General features: G+C 45.0%; 1 protein-coding gene across 5 annotated transcripts in view; it reads right to left on the bottom strand.

Annotated features, from left to right (window-relative positions):
- SON (SON DNA and RNA binding protein) overlaps positions 1-22079 on the bottom strand; it is a 133771-nt gene extending 111692 nt beyond the window's left edge. For 4 of the 5 annotated variants that reach the window (XR_012303143.1, XR_012303149.1, XM_073668351.1 and 1 more), the window contains exon 1: positions 21905-22079. Coding sequence is in view for 2 of the 5 variants with exons in the window: in XM_073668351.1 (XP_073524452.1) it covers positions 21905-21984 (80 nt within the window). In the remaining 3 variants the exon portion in view is untranslated. Of the gene's footprint in view, positions 1-13419; positions 13541-21904 lie in introns of all 5 variants that reach the window. The other variant, XM_073668352.1, reaches the window with a different exon arrangement.
- Positions 22080-22351: the final 272 nt, after the last annotated feature.

Genomic DNA, 22351 nt, shown 5'->3' with positions numbered 1-22351 from the left:
TTTTGGGCTTCCAATCTGGATAAATGGCCGGAGCTAGCCACTTACGCCTTGGAGATCTTGTCATGCCCCGCAGCCAGCGTTCTGTCTGAACGTGTGTTCAGCGCTGCTGGTGGTGTGCTGACAGATAAGTGCACGCGGCTCTCCACTGATAATGTAGACAGACTCACGTTCATAAAGATGAACAAATCATGGATCCGAAACGACTTTTCTACCCCTGTGTCATCCTGGGGAGAGTAAAAGCTTGATGATTGGTTAAAATCACCCTACCAACCGTTTTAAGCTTTCAAATTACTAATCATGTTTATCTGTATCTTGACTGGAAAATAATTTGGGCTTTGTAGCAGTGTGCAGCACTGATCCTATTAGGCTATCTATAATAAGCTCCACCAGATTTAAAATTAATAATAATTTTTAGCTGCATCTAGCCCGGAAAATAATTTTGGGGCTCCGAGATGCGCAAGACACATAAGTGCCTTCTTGCTGCACTACCTGCAGCATGACCCTCATATTGTCAGAATTCGAAGTAATCATGACTACTGGGTTGCCACACTCTTAGATCCCCCAAACTTTTCGATCAACCTTTTCATTTTAATAAAGACCAAAAAAATGGTCATTTTTGAAATTATAAGCATTAGCAGGTTGTTAGAAACTGAAATCTAACAGTTTTCAACTCAAAACTTTATTCTAGGTGATGTTACATTTTCACATAGGACCCTTTGTTCGAAAGGAGCTTCTGAACTCTCTCGTCCATTGAATTTGTCAGGTTTTGGATGGTTTCTGCTTCAATTGTTTTGCATGAGGACAGAATACCCTCCCAGAGCTGTTGCTTAGATGTGAACTGCCTCCCGCCATCATAGACACTCCTTTTAATGATGCTCCAAAGGTTCTGAATGGGGTAGAGGTCAGGGGAGCATGGGGGTCACACCATAAGTTTGTCCCCTTTTATGCCCATATCAGTCGTCAGAGATGCAGATGTTTTATGTGCAGCATGAGATGGTGCATTATCATGCAGAAAAATGATCTTGCTGTGAAATACACGGTTCTTCTTCTTGAACCATGGCAGGAAGTGCTGTTTGAGAAAATCCACATACATTATGGAGTTCATCTTTAGCGCCTTCAGGGATCCTAAAGGGGCCGACAATCTCTCTCCCCATGATTCCAGCCCAAAACATTACTCCACCTCCTCCTTGTTGGCGCTGTAGCCGTGTTTGCGTGGGGTGTCCATCAACCAGCCATCCTCCACTCCATCCATCTGGACCATAGAGCGCTGCACGGCACTCATCCGTGAACAAAACAGTTTTGAAATCAGTCTTCATGTAATGTTTGGCCCACTGGAGCAGTTTCTGCTTGTGTGAAGTGGATAGAGGAGGTCGACAGGATGGCGTATGCACAGCTGCAAACCTCTGAAGGACCCTGCATCTTGTTGTTCGGGGGACGTTGGAGGCACAAGCAGCTTCAAAAACTTGTCTGCTGCTATGACAAGGCTTTTTTGCCGCTGCTCTTTCAACCTGACGTAATTGCCTGTAGGAAAGAGTCCTCAATTTGCCCTTATCAGCACGCACACGTGTGTACTGTGAATCAGCTACATACTTCTTGATTGCCAAGACACTTCATCCTGATCATCGCACAATGTTGATTGTAGTCATGCCTTGACCTAAACACTCCACAATTTGTTGCTTCTCAGCAGCCGACACATCCTTTTTCTTTCCCATTTTGGCAGAAAATGTAGGCTGCTTAATAATGTGAGAGAGCCTTCTTAAGTAGTCTTGCCTTTCATTGGACACACCTGCCAAACTAATTAGCACAGGTGTCTGCAATTGCTTACAGTGATATAAAGAGCCCTGACACACATCACCATCAATGAGTTTAACTGACAAACAAACAAATTCTTCCCTTATCACTCCTAAACACTTTTTGCATAATAATTTGGAACGCAGTGTACATGTGCTTTTCCACAAAACACCAGTGGTTCACGTAGTGAATCTTACAGTTCTAACTTGCCAACCGTGGTCTGTATCGAGTTGTTCAATAAAGGGCCCAAAATTAAGATAACATAGATGGGAGAGGTCTCTATGAATAGGAATTCCTAAGTATTTGATACCCTGTGAGGGCCAGGCAAAGGGAAAGTTGGACTGGATGGAATCCTATATGGATTTGGGGAGGGAGACATCGAGGGCCTCAGACTTCGCTGCATTGATTTTAAAATTTTACCATGTAACAAAGTGATCTATTTCAGCCATAACAGCAGGGATGGATATATGTGATTGAGTGATATATACTAGGACATCATCAGCAAATAGAGAGCACTTGTACTCGGTGCCTCCCACCTCAATCCACCTAATATTGGGGTTATGGCGAATTGATGAGAGCAGGTGCTCCGTCACTAGGATGTATAAGAGAGGGGACAGAGGACATCCCTGCCTTGTCCCATTGGTGATTGTGAAAGGTGATGAAAATGTTCTGATGCACCCCCTGGGCCTTGGGACACCCGGAGCCGGACCCTTTTTGGTGGATGCTGGTGGTTGTAGTCTTCGTGGCGGCGACCCGGTTCCGTGGCTCAGGGCGGTCAAACCAGTGGCGGAACTATTTATGTGGTTTTGATGTTTAAATGTCCGACTACGCCACCCGTGGATTGCGGTCAGAGTGAACCGCCGCTACAGGGCAGACCGCTGAGGCTGGTGTTGTGGGTGCAGCAGAGCGTAGCATAACTCCCCACGGGAGGAGTATAGCCTCAGGGCAGTGTATGCGGAGGATGGGGGTGATGGTGCAGGGCAGCAGCAGTAACGACACGGAGTCAGTGATGCAGTTCAGGGCCTTTACTCACAGTTCTTATTATCCAGACCACGTCTGCAGGTAACGGCTGCCCACGTCGTACTGTGCTCACCAGGTGAGGGGCTCAGACAACCCCCAGATAACTTTGGAGCACTTCACAGGACCCCCTTTGTGTGTCCTTTGTCTGGCCTTTCTTACCAACACTTCTGTCCGGCTGCCTCGGGCCTCCTCTTGGTAAACTTGGCGCCAGTTTCCCTGACCCTATGTGGTGCCTTCCTAGCGGGTGTAGCGAGGGGCTGCGCCACATAAAATGTCAGAGCCTCCGGTTTCTAGCTGAGGGTCGTTTCCTGCCTCCACTAGTTCGGGGACCGGTCTCCCCCTTTGGCCTGACCCCTCCACGCAGGTGGATTCGGGCGTGCGGTGGAGACTCGCCCGTCCGCACCCCTGGGATCCCTTCATTCCTCGTTCCTGGAGCCTTCTCCGCTCCTCTTCCTTCCTTCTCCCTCTTCCAGGCCTGGGCCTCTGTTACTAGGCCCGCCTCCGGAGCAGAGCTCATGCAGAGCCCCTGCTCCCTGCCACTTCTGCTCAGACTTCTCTGCACTGAACTAAGATGGTGCCCACCTTTTATACTCCCTTCTCAATGCACCCAGGAACTGCTTCCTCCCTGCTCCTGCACTACAGGGTTCCCCTTCCTCAGTGTTCCCTCCCCCCACTCCAGCCAGGGACAGGGACTGTCGTGCCCATCTCAGGGGCATATTGGTCGCCCTGCCCCACGGCAATGTGGTGTAATGCATGCAGGTGTCGGGTCCTGATCCACACTCCATCCTTACCTGAGAGTGAGATATCACACCTCTGGGTGAGGTGCAATACGTCTGTAGCAACCGAGCCCTCAGGGTGCTACAGTTCCATTTATCTTCAGCCTAGGTGACGTATTGCGATACAGGGCCGTGATTTTGGCTATAAAAGGGTCCCCTAGACCCCTACCCCAAGCTTTTTAAGAGAATCATATATGGCGTGCCAGGAGACTCTATGGAATGCTTTCTCAGCATCCAACGAGAGTATCTAATTACAAATTTTTAACTGCATCTAGCCCAGGAAATACTTTGTGCCTAGTAGCAGTGTCTGCTAGTCAGCGGATTATCCCGGCTGTTAAGCAAGCTACACCACCTGTAGTTTAGACACTTAATTTTTTCAAAGGAAATGATTCGGGACCATGGGATACTTAGTGAAGAGCATCAGGAGGCACCCCAAGGCATAGGGGCTGGGACTGGCAGTAGGATGCCTTGCGGTGGACAGCCGAGCTCGATCCTTATAAAAGCTTTTTAACTGCAGCAGCTTTAGTGGACGCTACTGGAGCTGGAATTACCGCGGCTGCTGGCATGAGACTTGCCCTTCAATAGATCCTTGTAAATGGATTTAAAGTGTATTCATTCAAATTAGAGAGACAATTTAAATTAAAAAGCTTAGAGCTGCCTCCACCACAGGGGGGCTCGCTCGACCCACCAGCAGACAGGCACCAGTATTGGGAGAGGGGGGCTGGCCGTCAGGGTTCACCGCGGCTCTGGCACAAACCCGGCGACACGGAGGTGGCACGGGCAGGAGCGGACTGAACGTGTCGGCTTCTCACTTTTTGGATTTTAGAAGGGCATGACATGCCTATATTTGTGTCTCCCTCTCCTTTTACTCCTCCACCTCTTTTCTTTTCGCATGACTATATGTACTTGTCACTTTTCCATGTGTTAGTTGTGTCTTCTGAGCAGTTTGTCAGCTTTTGGACACCTTTGAAGGTGTTTTCTATGTGTTTCTATGTGTTTTTGTTTGCCTGCCATTGGTTTTAACGGTGTTCGACGAACAGTTCGGCGAACACACGGGTGTTCGACGAACCGAACCGAACTCGAACACTACGGGGGTGGCTCAACACTACTCCCTACCTGAGAGTGGGGTACCACACCTCTGGCTGAGATACAGTACCTCTGTGGCAACTGGACCCACAGGGGCACCACATATCCATTTAAAGTACATCATAAAAACCTATTGAAAAGCTCATGATGGAGATTCTGACCAACAAAAATGAAGCAGAAACATGTTGGAAAAAAACTGACCCAAGTTTGAACCAAGACTGATGGGAGCAATGCTGGGATCCAGACTTCGCCATCTTTGGATATGTACAAATTATTTTCATAAAGTGGCAAATGTTATACAACAGCTCTGGAGGTGGCTTTGTACAGTCCTGGCCTTAAACGATGTCACAAAAACAACCTCAAAGTCAAACAAATTATAATGCACTAGTCCTTTCACACAAAGCCAGTAGAAAAGTCAGACTTTTGGTGCACATCCCAGACTAATATATGCGGAAACATTCCAGATTCTAATGCCCTTTTAATTTGCCATCCACTATTTTTTCAGTGGGTGATTTTTTTTTTGTCATTAGCATTTTGCCAGTACAATTGATACAAGACCTTCCTTTTCCGCACTTCTCAGCATGCTTTGCTCTTGCCATTGTCCAATAGCTTGCCTGACCTGAACCGAAGGCTTGACTATCAAGCCCATATGCAGTCACAGACAGAAGAGGAGCTTCTAGCAGAGACAAGAACCCGACCCGCCCCCACTCCCCTCCGGCAGGGCGCCAACGACCCGCCCCCACTCCCCTCCGGCAGGGCGCCAACGACCCGCCCCCACTCCCCTCCGGCAGGGCGCCAACGACCCGCCCCCACTCCCCTCCGGCAGGGCGCCAACGACCCGCCCCCACTCCCCTCCGGCAGGGCGCCAACGACCCGCCCCCACTCCCCTCCGGCAGGGCGCCAACGACCCGCCCCCACTCCCCTCCGGCAGGGCGCCAACGACCCGCCCCCACTCCCCTCCGGCAGGGCGCCAACGACCCGCCCCCACTCCCCTCCGGCAGGGCGCCAACGACCCGCCCCCACTCCCCTCCGGCAGGGCGCCAACGACCCGCCCCCACTCCCCTCCGGCAGGGCGCCAACGACCCGCCCCCACTCCCCTCCGGCAGGGCGCCAACGACCCGCCCCCACTCCCCTCCGGCAGGGCGCCAACGACCCGCCCCCACTCCCCTCCGGCAGGGCGCCAACGACCCGCCCCCACTCCCCTCCGGCAGGGCGCCAACGACCCGCCCCCACTCCCCTCCGGCAGGGCGCCAACGACCCGCCCCCACTCCCCTCCGGCAGGGCGCCAACGACCCGCCCCCACTCCCCTCCGGCAGGGCGCCAACGACCCGCCCCCACTCCCCTCCGGCAGGGCGCCAACGACCCGCCCCCACTCCCCTCCGGCAGGGCGCCAACGACCCGCCCCCACTCCCCTCCGGCAGGGCGCCAACGACCCGCCCCCACACCCCTCCGGCAGGGCGCCAACGACCCGCCCCCACTCCCCTCCCGCAGGGCGCCAACGACCCGCCCCCAATCCCCTCCCGCAGGGCGCCAACGACCCGCCCCCAATCCCCTCCTGCAGAGACAAGGATGTGCCCAAAGATTATTCAACCATCAACTTTATATTTGATACCACTTTAATGCGGTTGTACCATGTATACAAGATGTGCCCTATTGATAAGATAGGGGATAACTTTTCAATTGACAAGAGTTTGATTGTTGGGACTCCCATTGAACCACAGAAAAGTGCTGGCGGGAGCCCCACCATAATTGAGTTGAAGTCGAGCATGTGCACCTCCACTCCACTTATTATCTTGGTGACTGCGGGAAGTTGCAGAGCTTCAGAAGCCTGTTCTCGGGGTAAGAGATTTTTGGGATATTTATTCTGACTAGCTCATCAAATAAATTAGCACACATACAGTGGGTATGGAAAGTATTCAGACCCCTTTAAATTTTTCACTCTTTGTTTCATTGCAGCCATTTAGTAAATTCTACAAAGTTCATTTTTTTCTCATTAAAGTACACTCTGCACCCCATCTTGTCTGAAAAAAAAACAAATGTAGAAATTTTTGCAAATTTATTAAAAAAGAAAAACAAATATCACATTGTCATAAGTATTCAGACCCTTTGTTCAGAGACTCATATGTAAGTCACATCCAGGTGTGAAAAACTTGTTGCATCATTCCCAAGACAACTCATAGCTGTACTAGCTCAAAAGGGCGCTTCTACTCAATACTGAGCAAAGGGTCTGAATACTTATGACCATGTGACATTTCAGTTTTTCTTTAATAAATTTGCAAAAATTTCTACATTTCTGTTTTTTTTCAGTCAAGATGGGGTGCAGACTGTACTTTAATGAGAAAAAAAAAATGAACTTTGTAGAATTTACCAAATGGCTGCAATGAAACAAAAAGTGAGAGACTTAAAGGGGTCTGAATACTTTCCGTACCCACTGTACATACAAGTAGTTAGAAGCAGTAGTACAAGTAGTTACAAGTCACCACATCCCTGTGCACATTATCGTCCCAGCCCATCAGGTTTTATCATGTGTCATATAAGCAGAATGACAATGGCCAAGTTATAATGTGTCAGTAATACTGACGAGAATGTGCCAGTATAAACACAGCAGGATCCAAATACACGTGTAATGCACAGGAGCTCTCCCATAACGTCATTATCCTCATTCTTTTCCATTAGCAGCTACGGCAGTCAGGTTCTCTAATGACCTCTTGTAAATATGGTTTGCTGAGCAGAACACATAAATGTGGACCAAAGTCTAGGAGCCGGAATCGCCAGACGCTGCCTAGTAGGCAGGCTGATGACGTACCACCCAACACACCCCACCCATCTACATTTAACTGCAGTGCACAGACGTTCATGTAGAGCAGGGATGTCAAACTCAAACACACAGCGGGCCAAAATTAAAAACTTGACCAAAGTCGTGGGCCAACCAGTATACAGCCTACCGGGCCCCACACAGTCCTCCATACAGAATAATGGCCCCACATAGGGATCATGGTTCAGGTGTCAAATAAAACCACCATGCGGGCCAGAGTTTGACATGTATGGTGTAAAGGGAGGAGTAAACAGGTGAGAGGAGACACTCACAGGAGAGATATGGAGGAATATTCAGTTGCAGCTACATAGTGACTTGTGGCAATATAACTAAGTTCAATGTGACGCTGCCAGTCATCATGTACACAGTCACCCAGTATAGTGGCGGGGTTGTCACGTCTTTGGAATCACCCTTTAGTTTCTTTAAAATCTTAAAGGAGTTGTCAAGATTAATTACTTAAAACAAGGTTGTTTCCTTCCAAAAATAGCACCATACTTGTGTGTTACTGTGGATAGGCTTAAGAAAGCCAGTAGCCATGAATCTTTAATCTCGGGACAGCAACTTTAAGGATGTGCACTATTTTCGGTCCCAAGCACAGTGCGACTTATTTTTGGATCGTCACCCAATATATATATTGTGTATTTATATATATATATTATATATATTTTATATATATTATATTATATATATATTGGTGTATTTTTTTTTGCTTAGGAGTGGATTTTTACCTGCCTTTGTGCTACACATCGACTTTAAACATCAGTGTGATCTGAATATGAATCTGCAATGATGTTTAAGAATGTGCATCACTGCGGAGTCAGCAGGAGCGCAGATGATCGCTGGGTGCTGGGGAGAGAGAAGGAGCTGTTGATTTTAGCAGACCGAGATCAGCTCTGCGATGCAGATAGGATGATAAATTTGCCGGTCCAAAAAAGCAATAATAAAAGTGTTTTAGTGTTGAACCCTGGGCTGTGGAGTCGGAGTCCATTTTGGTGGAGTCGGAATAAAACGGACCAAATCCGACTCCTAAGATATATAATAAATTGGGTACAGTAGCTCAATGCAGTTTGTGGGGAATATTTTTTCCTAAGAATTTGGGAAAGTTATGAAATGTCCTATAAATGTTTGTCCTATTCCTGATCTAAGGCTCTAGACTTTTAGCTGAGATGAATCTGTGCTGCAGTAAATTTATCACCATCACATGAGTCATGTATGAGGGAGTCGGAGTCGTGGAAATCGAGGAGTTGGAGGTTTGGCTTACCGACTCCACAGCCGTGAAAGGCCTCCAAATGTCCTTCATGGGGGGCACAATGTGTGAAATAAATGATAAAGGGGGAAAAAAAGCAAGAGCAAAAATAATAAATAAATAGCTATTTTGAAATGCATTTTAATGGACTTTAAAAAAGTCGTGAATGAATGTAATAGGGAAAAACAAACAAAAAAAAAACACCTGTGTTTTCATTTTCTGATATCAGGGGAAAAAAATATACAACACATTAATGACTAGACTCCATGTAACTCGAAAAAAAAAAAAGGAGCAAAAAATATTTTAATATTGGAAGGAGAAAAAACGTTTGCAGAACTGAAACCTGATTGTGTGAAATATGACTGGCCATAAACATTAGAAAATGGCCCGGTATTAATCCATGTTGCTTTATACTGTGTAATAAGAATTTTTGTGCGTGTTTTATTATTTTTACACAAAAGCACTTTTGAACATGGCTGAAGCTTTCATTAGGGCTGTTGGCATCATAGCAATCCTTCCGCAGTCACTTCCCAGGGACGCTAGTGGGGTGCCACGTCCCCTATGGAGCCACGTACATTACAGCTAGTGCTCATTACTGAAGGCCAGGCCACGGCTCCTGTGCGCTGTCACAGCACGGCTATTTGCAGAGTGACCCATATACCTCGATGTGATTGTTACGTGCATAGAGTAATACTCACTATAACTGGGGCCCAGCGTGATAAATGTACTTGGACTTTGTATTATGTACTTTGCAGAGGCGGCTAGTAAACGAGCATGCGGCCATCGTACTGTATGTGGAAATAAATACAATGCAAAACACACAAAGGGGGGAGACTTAGAGACTGGAGTTCGTATAGTTAATAAAATTGGCTCATCCTGAGCTGTTCAAAAAGCCATAAATAAAAAAATAAAAAGTTCATGCCATCATTTTTGTTTATACCATTCTTCACTAATATTCAAAAATGTTTCAAACTTGTTACCCCCGTCTGCCATAACCTGGCATCAATTTTTAGGAATGGTGATAAAGTCATAGCATAAACATGGCAGTCCAAATGTGCGACTTTGGTTTGGCAAAATACTGGGCAAAAGGTCGATAAACCGTCTACTCCCCCCATGATTCCATAATAAATACTCAAAGCGCTCCCTATTTTTACATATATTCAAAAACCTCTGTGTGCCTCCAAAGTACGGGCCCATACGGTGCCACAATACAGATATACATTATATACAGTCATGGCCGAAAGTCACAGTCTTGGCACCTTTGAAGTTGTTCCAGAAAATTAAGTATTTATCACAGAAAATTATTGCATTTACATATCACAGCACTTTTCACCCATTCTAATAACTTGAAAACAAAAAAAGCAAGTAAAAAACGCTTCAAAAATTTAAAAAAATGTACATATACATATTGTAACCGTTTTTCCAGTCGGGTAAAAAAAAAAACTGCTGCAAAAACCCCAACATGTGAACATACCCTAAAGACAGAAGAAAACAAAAAGCATTTTTATTTTGCGCAAAATACCACCTGCACCATTTTGATTTATTTGATGCAAAAAAAGTCATCCAATATTAAAAAAGAAAAAAAATAAAAAAAAAAAAATCACAAATGATGAATGGGGCCCATAGAATTGAATACGGCAAATACGGGACAGTTATACATTATACAGATTATTTTTATTTTTTTGCATTTTATCCCCATAGCCGAAAGTTTTTATACAAATATATATGGATAAATAGAAATACATTAGACCATCTGTAAAATACGGAGGGGTTTTCATGAATTTGGAAAGTCACATACAAATTGCAATATTTTTTTTACATTAGTGCTTAAAATGTGACATTTCAGACATGCATCAATTTATCACTGACATTATGTTAAAACTGACATCTCTGAACCATCAATGGAAACCTGGCTCAGTAGACATTACAAGGATTTACTGCAAACCTTTCACAAAAATGTATTTTTATTGATCAGTCAGTCCTCCCTCCTGTTTGTTCCACGAGGCAAGAGCTAAACGACCACAGATTTCCTAACCAAAAACAATTGTGCAACTTGTCTGCAACAATATTGAAGTCTATGAGGGAGGAATCATTTCTAGTCGCTAAGCACCTTTGTAAACTTCTTAAAAGCATCTCAAGTCCAACATCTCTCTTGCTGCAGCCATTTTAAAGGGGTGTTCTCAAGTTATTAAATGGCTTTAACAGGACAGCATACGAATAAGCAAGTTTGCAATAGATTTGCTTTTTCTATCTGCTGTCATTCTGCTGTGAGACCTTTTATCTCACATAGTGTATAGCTGGTTTCCATGGAGCTCAGCCACTAGTGCCCGCCCAGACCCTGAGTGTCCCTAGTCGTCACATTCCAGGAGAGGAGGTAATTCCTAATATTGCAACCACCTCTATCCAGCCCACTGATTTCTTTACAGACATTAGCAGTAGTGATGAGTGCACATGCTTGGATAACGTGATATTCGAGTATCTTGTAGAGGCTAGGATAATATGTTCGAGCCCATGCGGCTGCATGTTTTGCGGCTGTTAGACAGCCGAAACACAAGTGGGGATTGCCTAACAAACAGGCGATCCCCGCACGTTGGCTCATCACTAGTTAGCAGCTCAAATCCCTCCCCCACAGCTCCTGACAAAATGCGGTTATAAGTCATACAAAATCACCAGCCCATGGTGGCGCTGAGCATGTGCTTGGTGAAAGGCCCTGTTATCCATGTGTAAATACAGGATATATATAGTTATACTAATACTTCTGCTTCTCACCCGAACAATCACTCAAGGAGGAGAGGCCATCATGCTAAAGATCAGAAAGCAAGCAGAGAACAAAGCTGCTCAAAATACAACTCGAAAATAACCCCTTAAAAAGGCAGCCGTACATATCAGAACAAGACTACAATGGTTGCCCATAGCAGTCAGTCAAAAATATGATCGGCTTTATCTCCCCCGTAAACAAAAGGAAACATATAGTATCCAATTGTAGGCCTGGGTACTATCCAGTACTACTGGACACTACAGCACCCAGCATACCTGGGCAACCTTACATGCAGCAATCCAGAGCACAAACTATTTACAGATTTGTAGTAAAAAGTGCAGAAAGCAGCCAAATCCTAAACAAGAGCATGCAGGTGATGCTACAGCGACCGGTCACCTACACAGCTGGATTGTGCCTCAATGAGGGAGCTATAGTATGTATCTGTATATATATTTTAGCACACAAAACTGGATAGGCAAGACAAGATAGGGTCATATTAATCCCCCACAGAGATATTATCAACTCCTCTGCACCAAAATCCAGCTGTAATAAGGTCAAGTCCATACAGAGTAAACCCCTTCACCCCCGGGCGATTTTCCGATTTTTCCCTCCTCTTCTTCCAAGTCATAACATTTTTATTTTTCTGTCAATATGGCCGTATGGGGCTTCTTTTTATTGCGGGACATGATGTACTTTGGAACGACACCATTGATTTTACCATAGTGTACAAGGAAAACGAAAAAAAAAATCCAAGGGCGGTGAAATTGCAAAAAAAAGTGCAATCCGACAATTGTTTTGGGGGGTTTTTTTTTTTGTTTTTTTGTTACTTACCATGTTCACTATATGGAACACAGACCTGGCAATATGATTCCTCAGGTCAGTACGAGTACGCAGATATCGAACAAGTATAGTTTATTTTTTTATTTAAGTAGTGAAAAAAAAAAAAAAAAACAGAAATTTATATGAAAAACAAAGTGTTTTTTTTGCGTTTGTCACCATTTTTCAAGACCCGTAGCGTCTCCATTTTTTGTGATCTGGGGCAGGGCGAGGGCTTATTTTTTGCGGCTCGATCTAATGTTTTTTATTGGTACCACTTTTGGGTAGATATGATGTTTTCATCGCCTCTTATTGCATTTTATTGCAATATTGAAAACAACCAAAAAAACATAATTCTGGCTTTTTGATTTCTTTTCTTGTTACGCCGTTCACTTTATATTTTGATAGATCAAGCTTTTCTGAATGCAGCGATAGCAAATGTGCTTTATATTTAAAAGATTTGATCTTTGTTATTTTTTTTTTTTTTATTGCTTTTAAAACTTTTTTTTTACTTTTTTTTTTTTAATTTATTTAATAGTCCCCCTTAGGAGACTTGAAGCTGTGATCGTCCGATCGCCTGTGCTATACATAGCTGGGCTTCTGCGCTGCTATGTATAACAAAAAAAATCACAATCTCCTATGAACGTCACCCACGGGTCGGCATTCACAGGAGGATCGTAATGACAGGCACGGGGAGGGGGAGGGGGTGGGGTCTTCTGCAAATTTCCAACTGTCATGACAACCCATCAGTGCCTGGCGATCACATGACAGGGGTGCTGATGGGCGGGACTTGTGAAACGCTTCCGGCTGGCATGTTAAATGCGGCTGACAGTGATTGACGGTGGCATTTAACTTGGTAACAGCCGCGGGTGGATCTTGGATCTACCTGGGGCTGTTAGAAGCACTTGATGGCTGAATGAATTAGCTGCCATGTGCAGGGAAAGACACTTCTCAATTACCACTACAATGTTTCAGAGTAACACAGTTATTTTTAACAAGGAAACCTGTCCCCGCTTCATGCCGTTATGGTCTGGGCAGCATGAATTTCCGGACAGGTTTCCTTTACATCCTACATCCCCCTCCCTCCCCTTCTTCCCCATATAACACTCACAGAGGTCCAGGAAGCAGAGATATGGGAGCTGTTTGTTGGGGTCCTCACACTGCGGAGCGGCTGCCCCTGTACCTGCCTGTGATATGGAGAGATCGCTCTTATCGCCGGTGATTTTCATTCCCTGACAAACAAAATAGCGAAAAAACAAAAGATCAGTTTTTTTTTTTTACTTGTTAAACCTGCAGAGCGGCTATTTCGTTAGTCAGGGAAACACAAAGCTGACAACATTACTCCAACATTACAGGCAGAAGCGGGGACAGCTCAATCAGCCGTACAGGACCCAAACAACAACGCCTAGATTACTATAAGAAATCAGAGACCAGCGGGATCCACTGAACTTCGGTCTCATTCAGACGTACATTTTTTTCACGACCGTGAATATAAATGGACCGATTTTCATCAGTGTTTGGTCAGATTTCACCCTCAGTGTTTTATTAGTAATTTTTCTCCTATGCAAAAAAAATAAATAAATAATAAAAATTTGCTACATTTCTCCTACACATTGCAATGTTAAAAATGTACAAAACAAGGATTGCATCGGTATTTGCACGTGGCCACCAATCGGGAGGCCTGAGCTTTGGGGCTCTGCACTACTGGTGCGGTCCTACATTGCAGTCCAGTTGTGGGTTTTTTTCCACAGTTTTGCACATTTTTATTTAATATTCAACACATTTCATCGGTAAGAACCAAGGTGACGAACAACAGTTGTAAAAGCAGGTGTCATTTTCCCCATGTCTCAAAGTGTGAATTAATATGAACAAGACACTTCAATTCCTTACAAAATCGGCCATCCTTTAAAGGGGTTGTCCAAGCGTGGGACCGGCAGAATGCCGAATTGTCACACCATGATGTGCACACACCATCACGATTCCCCAATGTGCGCGGTCACATGACCACTTGTGCGCTTTGCAGACTTGTCACATGACGACTAGACTCATTTCTCTTTCCTTAATTCACTACTACCGAGAAAAGCCGAACGTGTCTAGTCGGCATGTGACCACAAGTATGAAAATCGCAAACATGTGACTGCTCGATTGCACAAGGAAATCGTGACAGCGTGCATAAGGCATAGAGTGACTGCCCGGACAACCCCTTTAACTCTGCTGTAAATGACATGAGGCCGATTCATTAGGACTGGCATCTTGTCCTCTGGTCTTGGAGTAAAATGTGTCAAATTTATTAAGAGGCGGACGGCTCTTAATGAATTTGGCACACCTTGCAGCAGTCAAGTGCCAAGCACACAATGTACTATAGTCCTGGCCTGGAGTACAGTTCTGCTATTATTTACTCCAATTTAGTAGCATAAATTAGGATTAAAGTGAATTGTTTTCAGGTGGCGCAAGGTCACTTACCCTCCTCATATGCTCCACTCACTTATAAAAAAAAAGCGTCATAGGTGGCGAAAAAAAGTACATTTTTTGGAGCTGATTTACACTCACGTTATAATATTAACAAAATAAAAATATTTGTTGTGAAACTAATACAAGCGGATGCATTTTAACCCCTGCAGGTCTGACAAACTTTGGGCCTGCAGGAGACAGGGGTTTTTTTTTAGTCTTTTCGCCGATGCATTCAAAAAAACGTAAAATTCCTATTTTTCCTTCGAGATAACCATAAGAGGGCTTGTTATTTGCTGAATCAGGTGCATTTATCAGTGGCACAATTTTGGGGTACATACAACTTACTACGGTAACCAACTTTTCTTAACTCTCTAAGGGTAGGCATAAAAAAAACAACAAAAAAAAAAACAGTAATTCAACCTTTTTTTTGCCATCGACAAATAAGGTGTTAGCTCCATTCGGTGGGTCATTATGTTTCATTACATTTTATATTCTTTTATTTATTAAAACACACTTAAAAAAAATAAATCATTTGTTTGTGTCACCACGTCCTGAGAGCCGCATGATTAACACTTTTTCTTGAGAGGGTTCCTTATGTGGTTCACACGACTTTGATAAGTTAGTGGGGGGGGTTCATACTTTTTGGGAGGCAGAATGAACAAAAATAAAGTTCTGGAAATATATATATATATATACACACACACGCAAAAAAAAAAAAAAAATGTTCAACCATTCAGAATAATTGACATGTTATATTTATTATGAGGTCAATACACTTCTGATTATACAGAATTTATACTGTGTTTTTATATTTTACCTCTTTTTGCATAGAAAAAAAAACACACTTCTGTTGGTCACCAGATTTTAAGTCCCAAAACTTTTATATTTTTCTGCAGACAGAACTGTTTTAAGGCTAGTACATACAACTATTTCATCACCTTTTATACTAATGATAAATAAAAAAAAAACTATACATCGGGAATGGGAGATAGACAACCACTTTTGCAGTTGAAAATGTCTTTAGAATATTTTTTTTTTTTTTTGGGGGGGGGGGGGGTTATATTCTGAGAGCTGTAACTTAATTGTGATTGCCGGAAACAGTGATCTGTAGCCTGGGCTGTTGCTAGGACACCCCAGCCCTGGACCCAAAGCGCTAAGATCGGTGCGATCGCACCGATCGTAGCGCGACCGCGCTGTGACAGGGCGGTCATTGGGCGGTGACCGGCTTGTGACCTGCCTGTCGCCGCCCCATGACCCCCTGTAATGTGATACAAGCCCCCAGACTGCTGTGATTGGAGCGATCGATGATTATATCGATCACTCCAATCAGAGTACCTGAATACAGGTGACCGGGCGGTCACAGGGAGGTGTCACCTCTGTGACCCCCTGTGGTGCATGCTGTGCCCCAGCCATCTGATTGGTGACATTGTTTGCACCAATCAGACATGGCTGGGGCAGAGCACGCACCACAGGGGGTCACAGAGAGGTATTCAGGTACTCTGATTGGAGCAATCAATGTCATCATTGATCGCTCCAATCAGATTACCTGACCGGGAGGTGACCTCCACCTGTCACCACCCTATCACCCCCGTGACTGCCCTTCAGACCCTCGCACTTGGTGAGGATTTCTACAGAGCGGTCACATCTGATCTGTCTGTCGCTGGGCCTTGTAGTGCCACAGAATATTCTGTGACACCACAAGACCATCTACTCACCTGCTCAAGTCGCTGCTGCTGCTCCTGGATCTTCTGCTCCAGCGTCCTGGGTGTCCTGCTCCTGACTTGCTGTGGTTCCTGCTCCAGATCCTACAGAGAAGACTTTGGTAAGTCTGTTCTCCCCTCATCCACCCCAATCCCCCCTCCCCCCTCTTTTTACCCCCTCCCCCTTTACCACCATTTCTTTTTCTGCGTCCTGCAGCGGTCTCCAGCGCCGGGCTCCTGTTCCGGTCCTGCTGCTGATCCCGCTAACCCCTTGGTAAGTCCATCTGTGATCTCCCCTCATACACCCCAATCCCCGTCTCCCCCATCTTTTTACCCCCCTTCCCACCCCAATCCCCCTCTCCCCCATCTTTTTACCCCCCTTCCCACCCCAATCCCCCTTCACTCCAGTGTCCCTGTTAATTCTCTCGGTTTCGGTCTCCCGCGCCGGGCTGCCGCTCCGGGCTCCCGCGCCGGTCACCGGCGCCGGGCTCCCGGTTACCAGCACCGGTCCTGCTGCTGAAAGAACAGAGAAGACTTTGGTAAGTCATCTCTGATCTCCCCTCATCCACCCCAATTCCCCTCTTCCCACTCCCCACACATCCGTGTGCACATCCAGCAGCCGCCGAGAGTTGATCGGTGACATAGTTCACAAATCCACACTCGTGCTCGCTGTTTGCACCACATACAGTATTTCCTTTTTCCACACACTCTAAATAAAGTATTAACACACACGCACCACATACATAACAAAAAATGTCCCGCTCATCCCAAACTCGCTATTCAGAGGAGGAGGCATACGCTTTTCTCGCCTCCGACACTGACAGTGAGGGCGAGGATCCCACATTTCTTTGTTTTTCTGACTCCTCGTCATCTTCCTCCTCAGGTGCTGTTGGACCGCCCCGCAGTCGTCGCAGGAGAGAAGATGATCCAGCGTTCCCCACTACTGATCCCACATGGACCTCGCCCCCCGAAAATTATGAGCCACCCCGAAATCAGGAATCAAGTTTGACACCACCGGCCTCACAGAACTAGACTTTTTCAAAGTCTTTTTCTCTGAGGATTTTGTAAATCTCAGGGTGGGCCAAACTAATTTATACGCTCCTGTAGACGCAGTAGAAATGATGAAGTTTTGGGGCCTGGTCCTTCTTATGGGGATCCTGAAGAAGCCAGAGCTTCGGCAATACTGGAGTGTTGACGTTTTGTATAACACTCCAGTGTTCCGAATGGTCATGATCCGGAGACGCTTTCAGGCCATCCACAAGTTATTGCATTACAACAATGCAAGGTGTCCTGCACGCGATGACCCGAACTTTGATAGTCTTTTCAAAGTTCGGCCGACAACAAGTTTGCTGAAGTGTACGTGCCCCAAAGGGACATCTGCGTGGATGAGTCCTTAATCTCTTTTAAGGGGCGGCTTGGATTCCGGCAGTACCTGCCCAGTAAGAGGGCAAGGTACGGGATCAAGCTGTATAAACTTTGTGAGAGTACCTCAGGGTACACTCACAAGTTTAGAGTTTATGAAGGGAAGGACTCCCGGACTGAACCCCCCTGAATGCCCCCCTGTTCTGGGAGTGAGTGGGAAAATTGTGTGGGACTTTATGCACCCACTGCTGGATAAAGTTCATCACCTGTACGTGGATAACTTTTATACAAGTATCCCGCTCTTCAAGTCCCTCTAAGCGCGAAGTACCGCAACCTGCGGTACTGTCCGCAAAAATCAGAGAGGCCTCCCAAAGACGTTAATTGGGCAGCTGCTCAGAAGGGGTGAGAGCAGAGCCCAATGTAGCGACCACCTGCTGGTGGTCAAGTACAAGGACAAAAGGGATGTCCTTTTCTTGACCACCATACATTGTGATGGCAGCACCCTCAGCACTGTACGAGGTTCCACTACACAGGTCGCCAAACCAGACTGTGTAGTGGGGTACAACAAGTACATGGGGGGAGTTGATCTCTCTGATCAAGTCCTCCAGACGTACAGTGCTTTGAGAAAGGCCAAGATATGGTATAAGAAGCTGGCAGTGCACATTGTACAGGTGGCAATGTACAACGCTTTCCTTCTGTCACAATGTGCAGGCCAGACTTCTACGTCGTATCTTCACTTCCAGGAGACAGTTATCAAGGCCCTGATATTTGGCAGCGGTGACGGAGCGGGCCCCAGTACTTCCAGAACTGAAGGACCTCGAATTGTACCGGGCCAGCATTTCCCGGGGCAGATCCCTCACAGCGGAAAAAAAGTAAAGTCACAAAAGAGGTACCGAGTGTGTTACCGAAGGGGAATACGCAAGGACACCATTTATCAATGTGACACCTGCCCTGACAAACCTGACCTGTGTATGAAAGACTGCTTCAAAAGGTACCATACTTCCATGGACTATTAAATTAATCTCTGACGTATGACAACCTGACGAACACTACACAGCTGACGTAGTGTTCGTCGGGTTGTCCTACACAACTGACGCATGACACTACATTATAAAATTCAAAAATCAGCTGCCACTTCCAAAAAGGGGACACTTATTGGGCATTTCCACTGTTTAGGCACATCAGGGGCTCTGAGAACGTGACATGACGCCCGCAGACCATTCCATCAAAGTCTGCATTCAAAAGTGTCACTCCTTCCCTTCCGAGCTCTGACATGCGCCCAAACAGTAGTTTTCTCCAACACATGGGGTATCAGCGTACTCGGGAGAAATTGCACAACTTATGGGGTGCAATTTCTCCTGGTACCCTTCTGAAAATATTTTTTTTTGCATTTTTATGGAAAAAAATGTTGTTGTTTTTTATTTTCACAAGTCAACATTATAATTTTCTGTGAAGCACATGGGGATTCAATGGGCTCACCACACATCTAGATAAATTCATTGGGGGTGTAGTTTCCAAAAAGGGGGCACTTATTGGGCATTTCCACTGTTTAGGCACATCAGGGGCTCTGAGAACGTGACATGACGCCCGCAGACGATTCCATCAAAGTCTGCATTCAAAAGCATCACTCCTTCCCTTCCGAGCCCTGACATGTAGTTTTCTCCAAACACATGGGGTATCTGCATACTCAGGAGAAAGTGTACAACAACTTTTGGAGTCCAATTTCTCCTAGTACCCTTCTGAAAATAAAAAAAATTGGGGTCTAAAATAAAATGTTAGTGAAAAAAAGTTAAATGTTCATTTTTTCCTTTCACGTTCAATTGGTGTGAAGCACCTGAAGGGTTAATAAAGTTCTTGAATGTGGTTTTGAGCACCTTGAGGGGTGCAGTTTTTAGAATGGTGTCACTTGTGGGTATTTTCTGTCATATAGACCCCTCAAAGTGACTTCAAATGTGATGCGGTCCTTAAAAAAAAAATGGTTTTGTAAATTTTGTAGGAAAAATGAGAAATCGCTGGTCAACTTTTAACCCTTATAGCTCCCTAATAAAAAAAAATTTTGGTTCCAAAATTGTGCTGATGTAAAGTAGACATGTGGGAAATGTTATTTATTAACTATTTTGTGTAACATATCTCTCTGATTTAAGGACATAAAAAATAAAATTTTGAAAATTGCAAAATTTTTGCCAAACTTCCGTTTTTTTTCACAAATAAACGCAAGTGATATCGAAGAAATTTTATCACAATCATGAAGTACAATATGTCACGAAAAAACAATCTCAGAATCAGGGGGATCCGTTGAAGCGTTCCAGAGGTATTACCTCAAAGTGACAGTGGTCAGAATTGTAAAAATTGGCCTGGTCATTAATGTGCAAACCACCTTGGGTTGTAAAGGGGTTAATATATGTTAATAAAAAAAAAAAATGCAAATGCATGGCAATGCTTTTTCATCCATCTAACAGACTTCAATTTAATAAAAACAGAGTAAAAAAAAAAGATATATATATATTTATAATGAAAAACAAGCACAGCAGTGTGCTTTGCTATCGAAACGGATAAATGCACAAATGTTTCTCGACCGGATACTAATTTGACACGGTCTTTTCCCATTATATTATATCTCAGGCATCTTTTACTGTTACATGTTCTATGTCATGTATTCATTTGAATTGTGTGTGTATGTATATATATATATATATATATATATATATATATATATATATATATATATATATATATATGTGTGTGTATGTGTGTGTTTAGTGTATTTTAACAAAAAAGTTTGTATTTTCTTTCAATATAATGGGAAGAACGTGACAAATATGAATCCATTTGAGCATGTATCGATTTGTTCACGTGATGCAAAAAAAACGGAGTCTGCTGCACACTTTCATCCTTAAAAAAAAAAAAAAAAAAAAAAAAAAAAAAAGACGGATGAAAACAGATTTTATTTTTTGAGCCACATTCAGTATTTTGCATCAGTACTTTTAAACCAAAACCAGGACAGGAAAAGTATGATAGAAACACTTCACCACTTATGCATTTATCACCCACACTTGATTTTGGCTTCCAAATACTTTTTTAAAATACTGACCAAATACTGAACGTGTGAACGTGGCCTTACAAAAATGCAGTCCATGGACGACAAATGCATATGTACTGTCATACATTTGCATCCATTTTTTTTTTCTCGTCACATGAGAATATATGGTTTCATTAAAAAAAAAAAAACACATGGGCAGCACGGTGGCTGCTTTGGAGCTCTGGGGTCCCGGGTTCAAATCCCACCAAGGACAACAACTGCAAGCAGTTTGTATGTTCTCCCCGTGTTTGCGTGGGTTTCCTCCGGTTTCCTCCCGCACTCCGAAGACATCCTGATAGGGAATGTAGACTGTGAGCCCCCAATGGAGACAGTGATTATGTCTGTGGAATTAATGGCGTCATATAGATGACTAAAATTAATAAAATGCGTTTGCATCCGTTTTACACCTGTCGCGGTTTTTTTTTGGTTACAACCTAAAAGCATTTAGATTTTCAAAGTTACAAAACTGATGTGAACCGTCCGGCATTCTTCCTCCATCCGTGATCTGATCACTACCAAGAGCCTTCGAACTACGAGGTCACATGACCATACGTCCCCGCGGCACGCTGTGTATATATGTATATATATACTATGCAGCTCCATGCTGGGAGTAGTAGTCTCCCAGGTTGAGGCATGCAGCTGTACAGCAATCTAGTGCTAAACACTACAACTCCCAGCATCTCCCTGGATGACTACGTTACCTGCACCCCTAACCAAAAAATATAATAAAAAAAACACACATATATATATATATATATATATATATATATATATATATATATATATATATATATACACCACTGCAGAAGCTGAAACGGGCATGCTGGGAGTTGTAGTCTCGTCCCTCACTAGGCCCGGATGGCGCACATTTCCCGAGCCCTGCCGCCTCACACACAGCGCCGTGTAGGCCCGGGCCAGGCCGCGGCACGCACAGCGGCGGCCTCTGGGTCTTCCCCACCCACCTCGCCCCAGCCGGAGACGTGGAAGGTCGGCCGCTCGTTTACCTGTTTCGGTTCTCCTCTTGAATCTCCTTGAATTTATTCACCACGAAGGAGCGGAAGATTTGTTCTATGTTGGTCGCCATGGCGCTCCGGACCTACTCCGCCTCCTTCTCCCGATGGTCCAGGCACTTTCTGACGTACTGACGTGCACGGTCACGACGCGCCGTTGCGTGCGTGCGTGCGTACGCGCGCTCGCTGCAGTCTCCTTCGCTCAGCGTACGCTGTGGGTGGCGTGTTTCCGTGTTCTAACCAATCAGCGAGCAGTGAGAGAGTGACGTCTTCAGTTGGGCGGGGCGAATCAGCGAACGTCAAAGTCTAGGCTGCGAGGGGAAGAGGCGGGGCGTGCGCGGGAATGCGCGTTCCCGTGTAAAAAATATATATAGAGAAGGGCGGCCGCGGGCACGGCCGGGTCAGGGCTTCTACCGCTCGAGAACTTAGGCCTTCGTCCTT

The sequence above is a fragment of the Phyllobates terribilis genome, unplaced genomic scaffold (assembly GCF_046119375.1).
Source record: "Phyllobates terribilis strain yellow unplaced genomic scaffold, ASM4611937v1 Scaffold_2__4_contigs__length_985480577, whole genome shotgun sequence".
In the NCBI taxonomy this organism is placed as follows: domain Eukaryota; kingdom Metazoa; phylum Chordata; class Amphibia; order Anura; family Dendrobatidae; genus Phyllobates; species Phyllobates terribilis.
The sequence above is the reverse complement of the archived record's forward strand: the minus strand, read 5'-3'. Positions and strand labels throughout refer to the sequence as shown.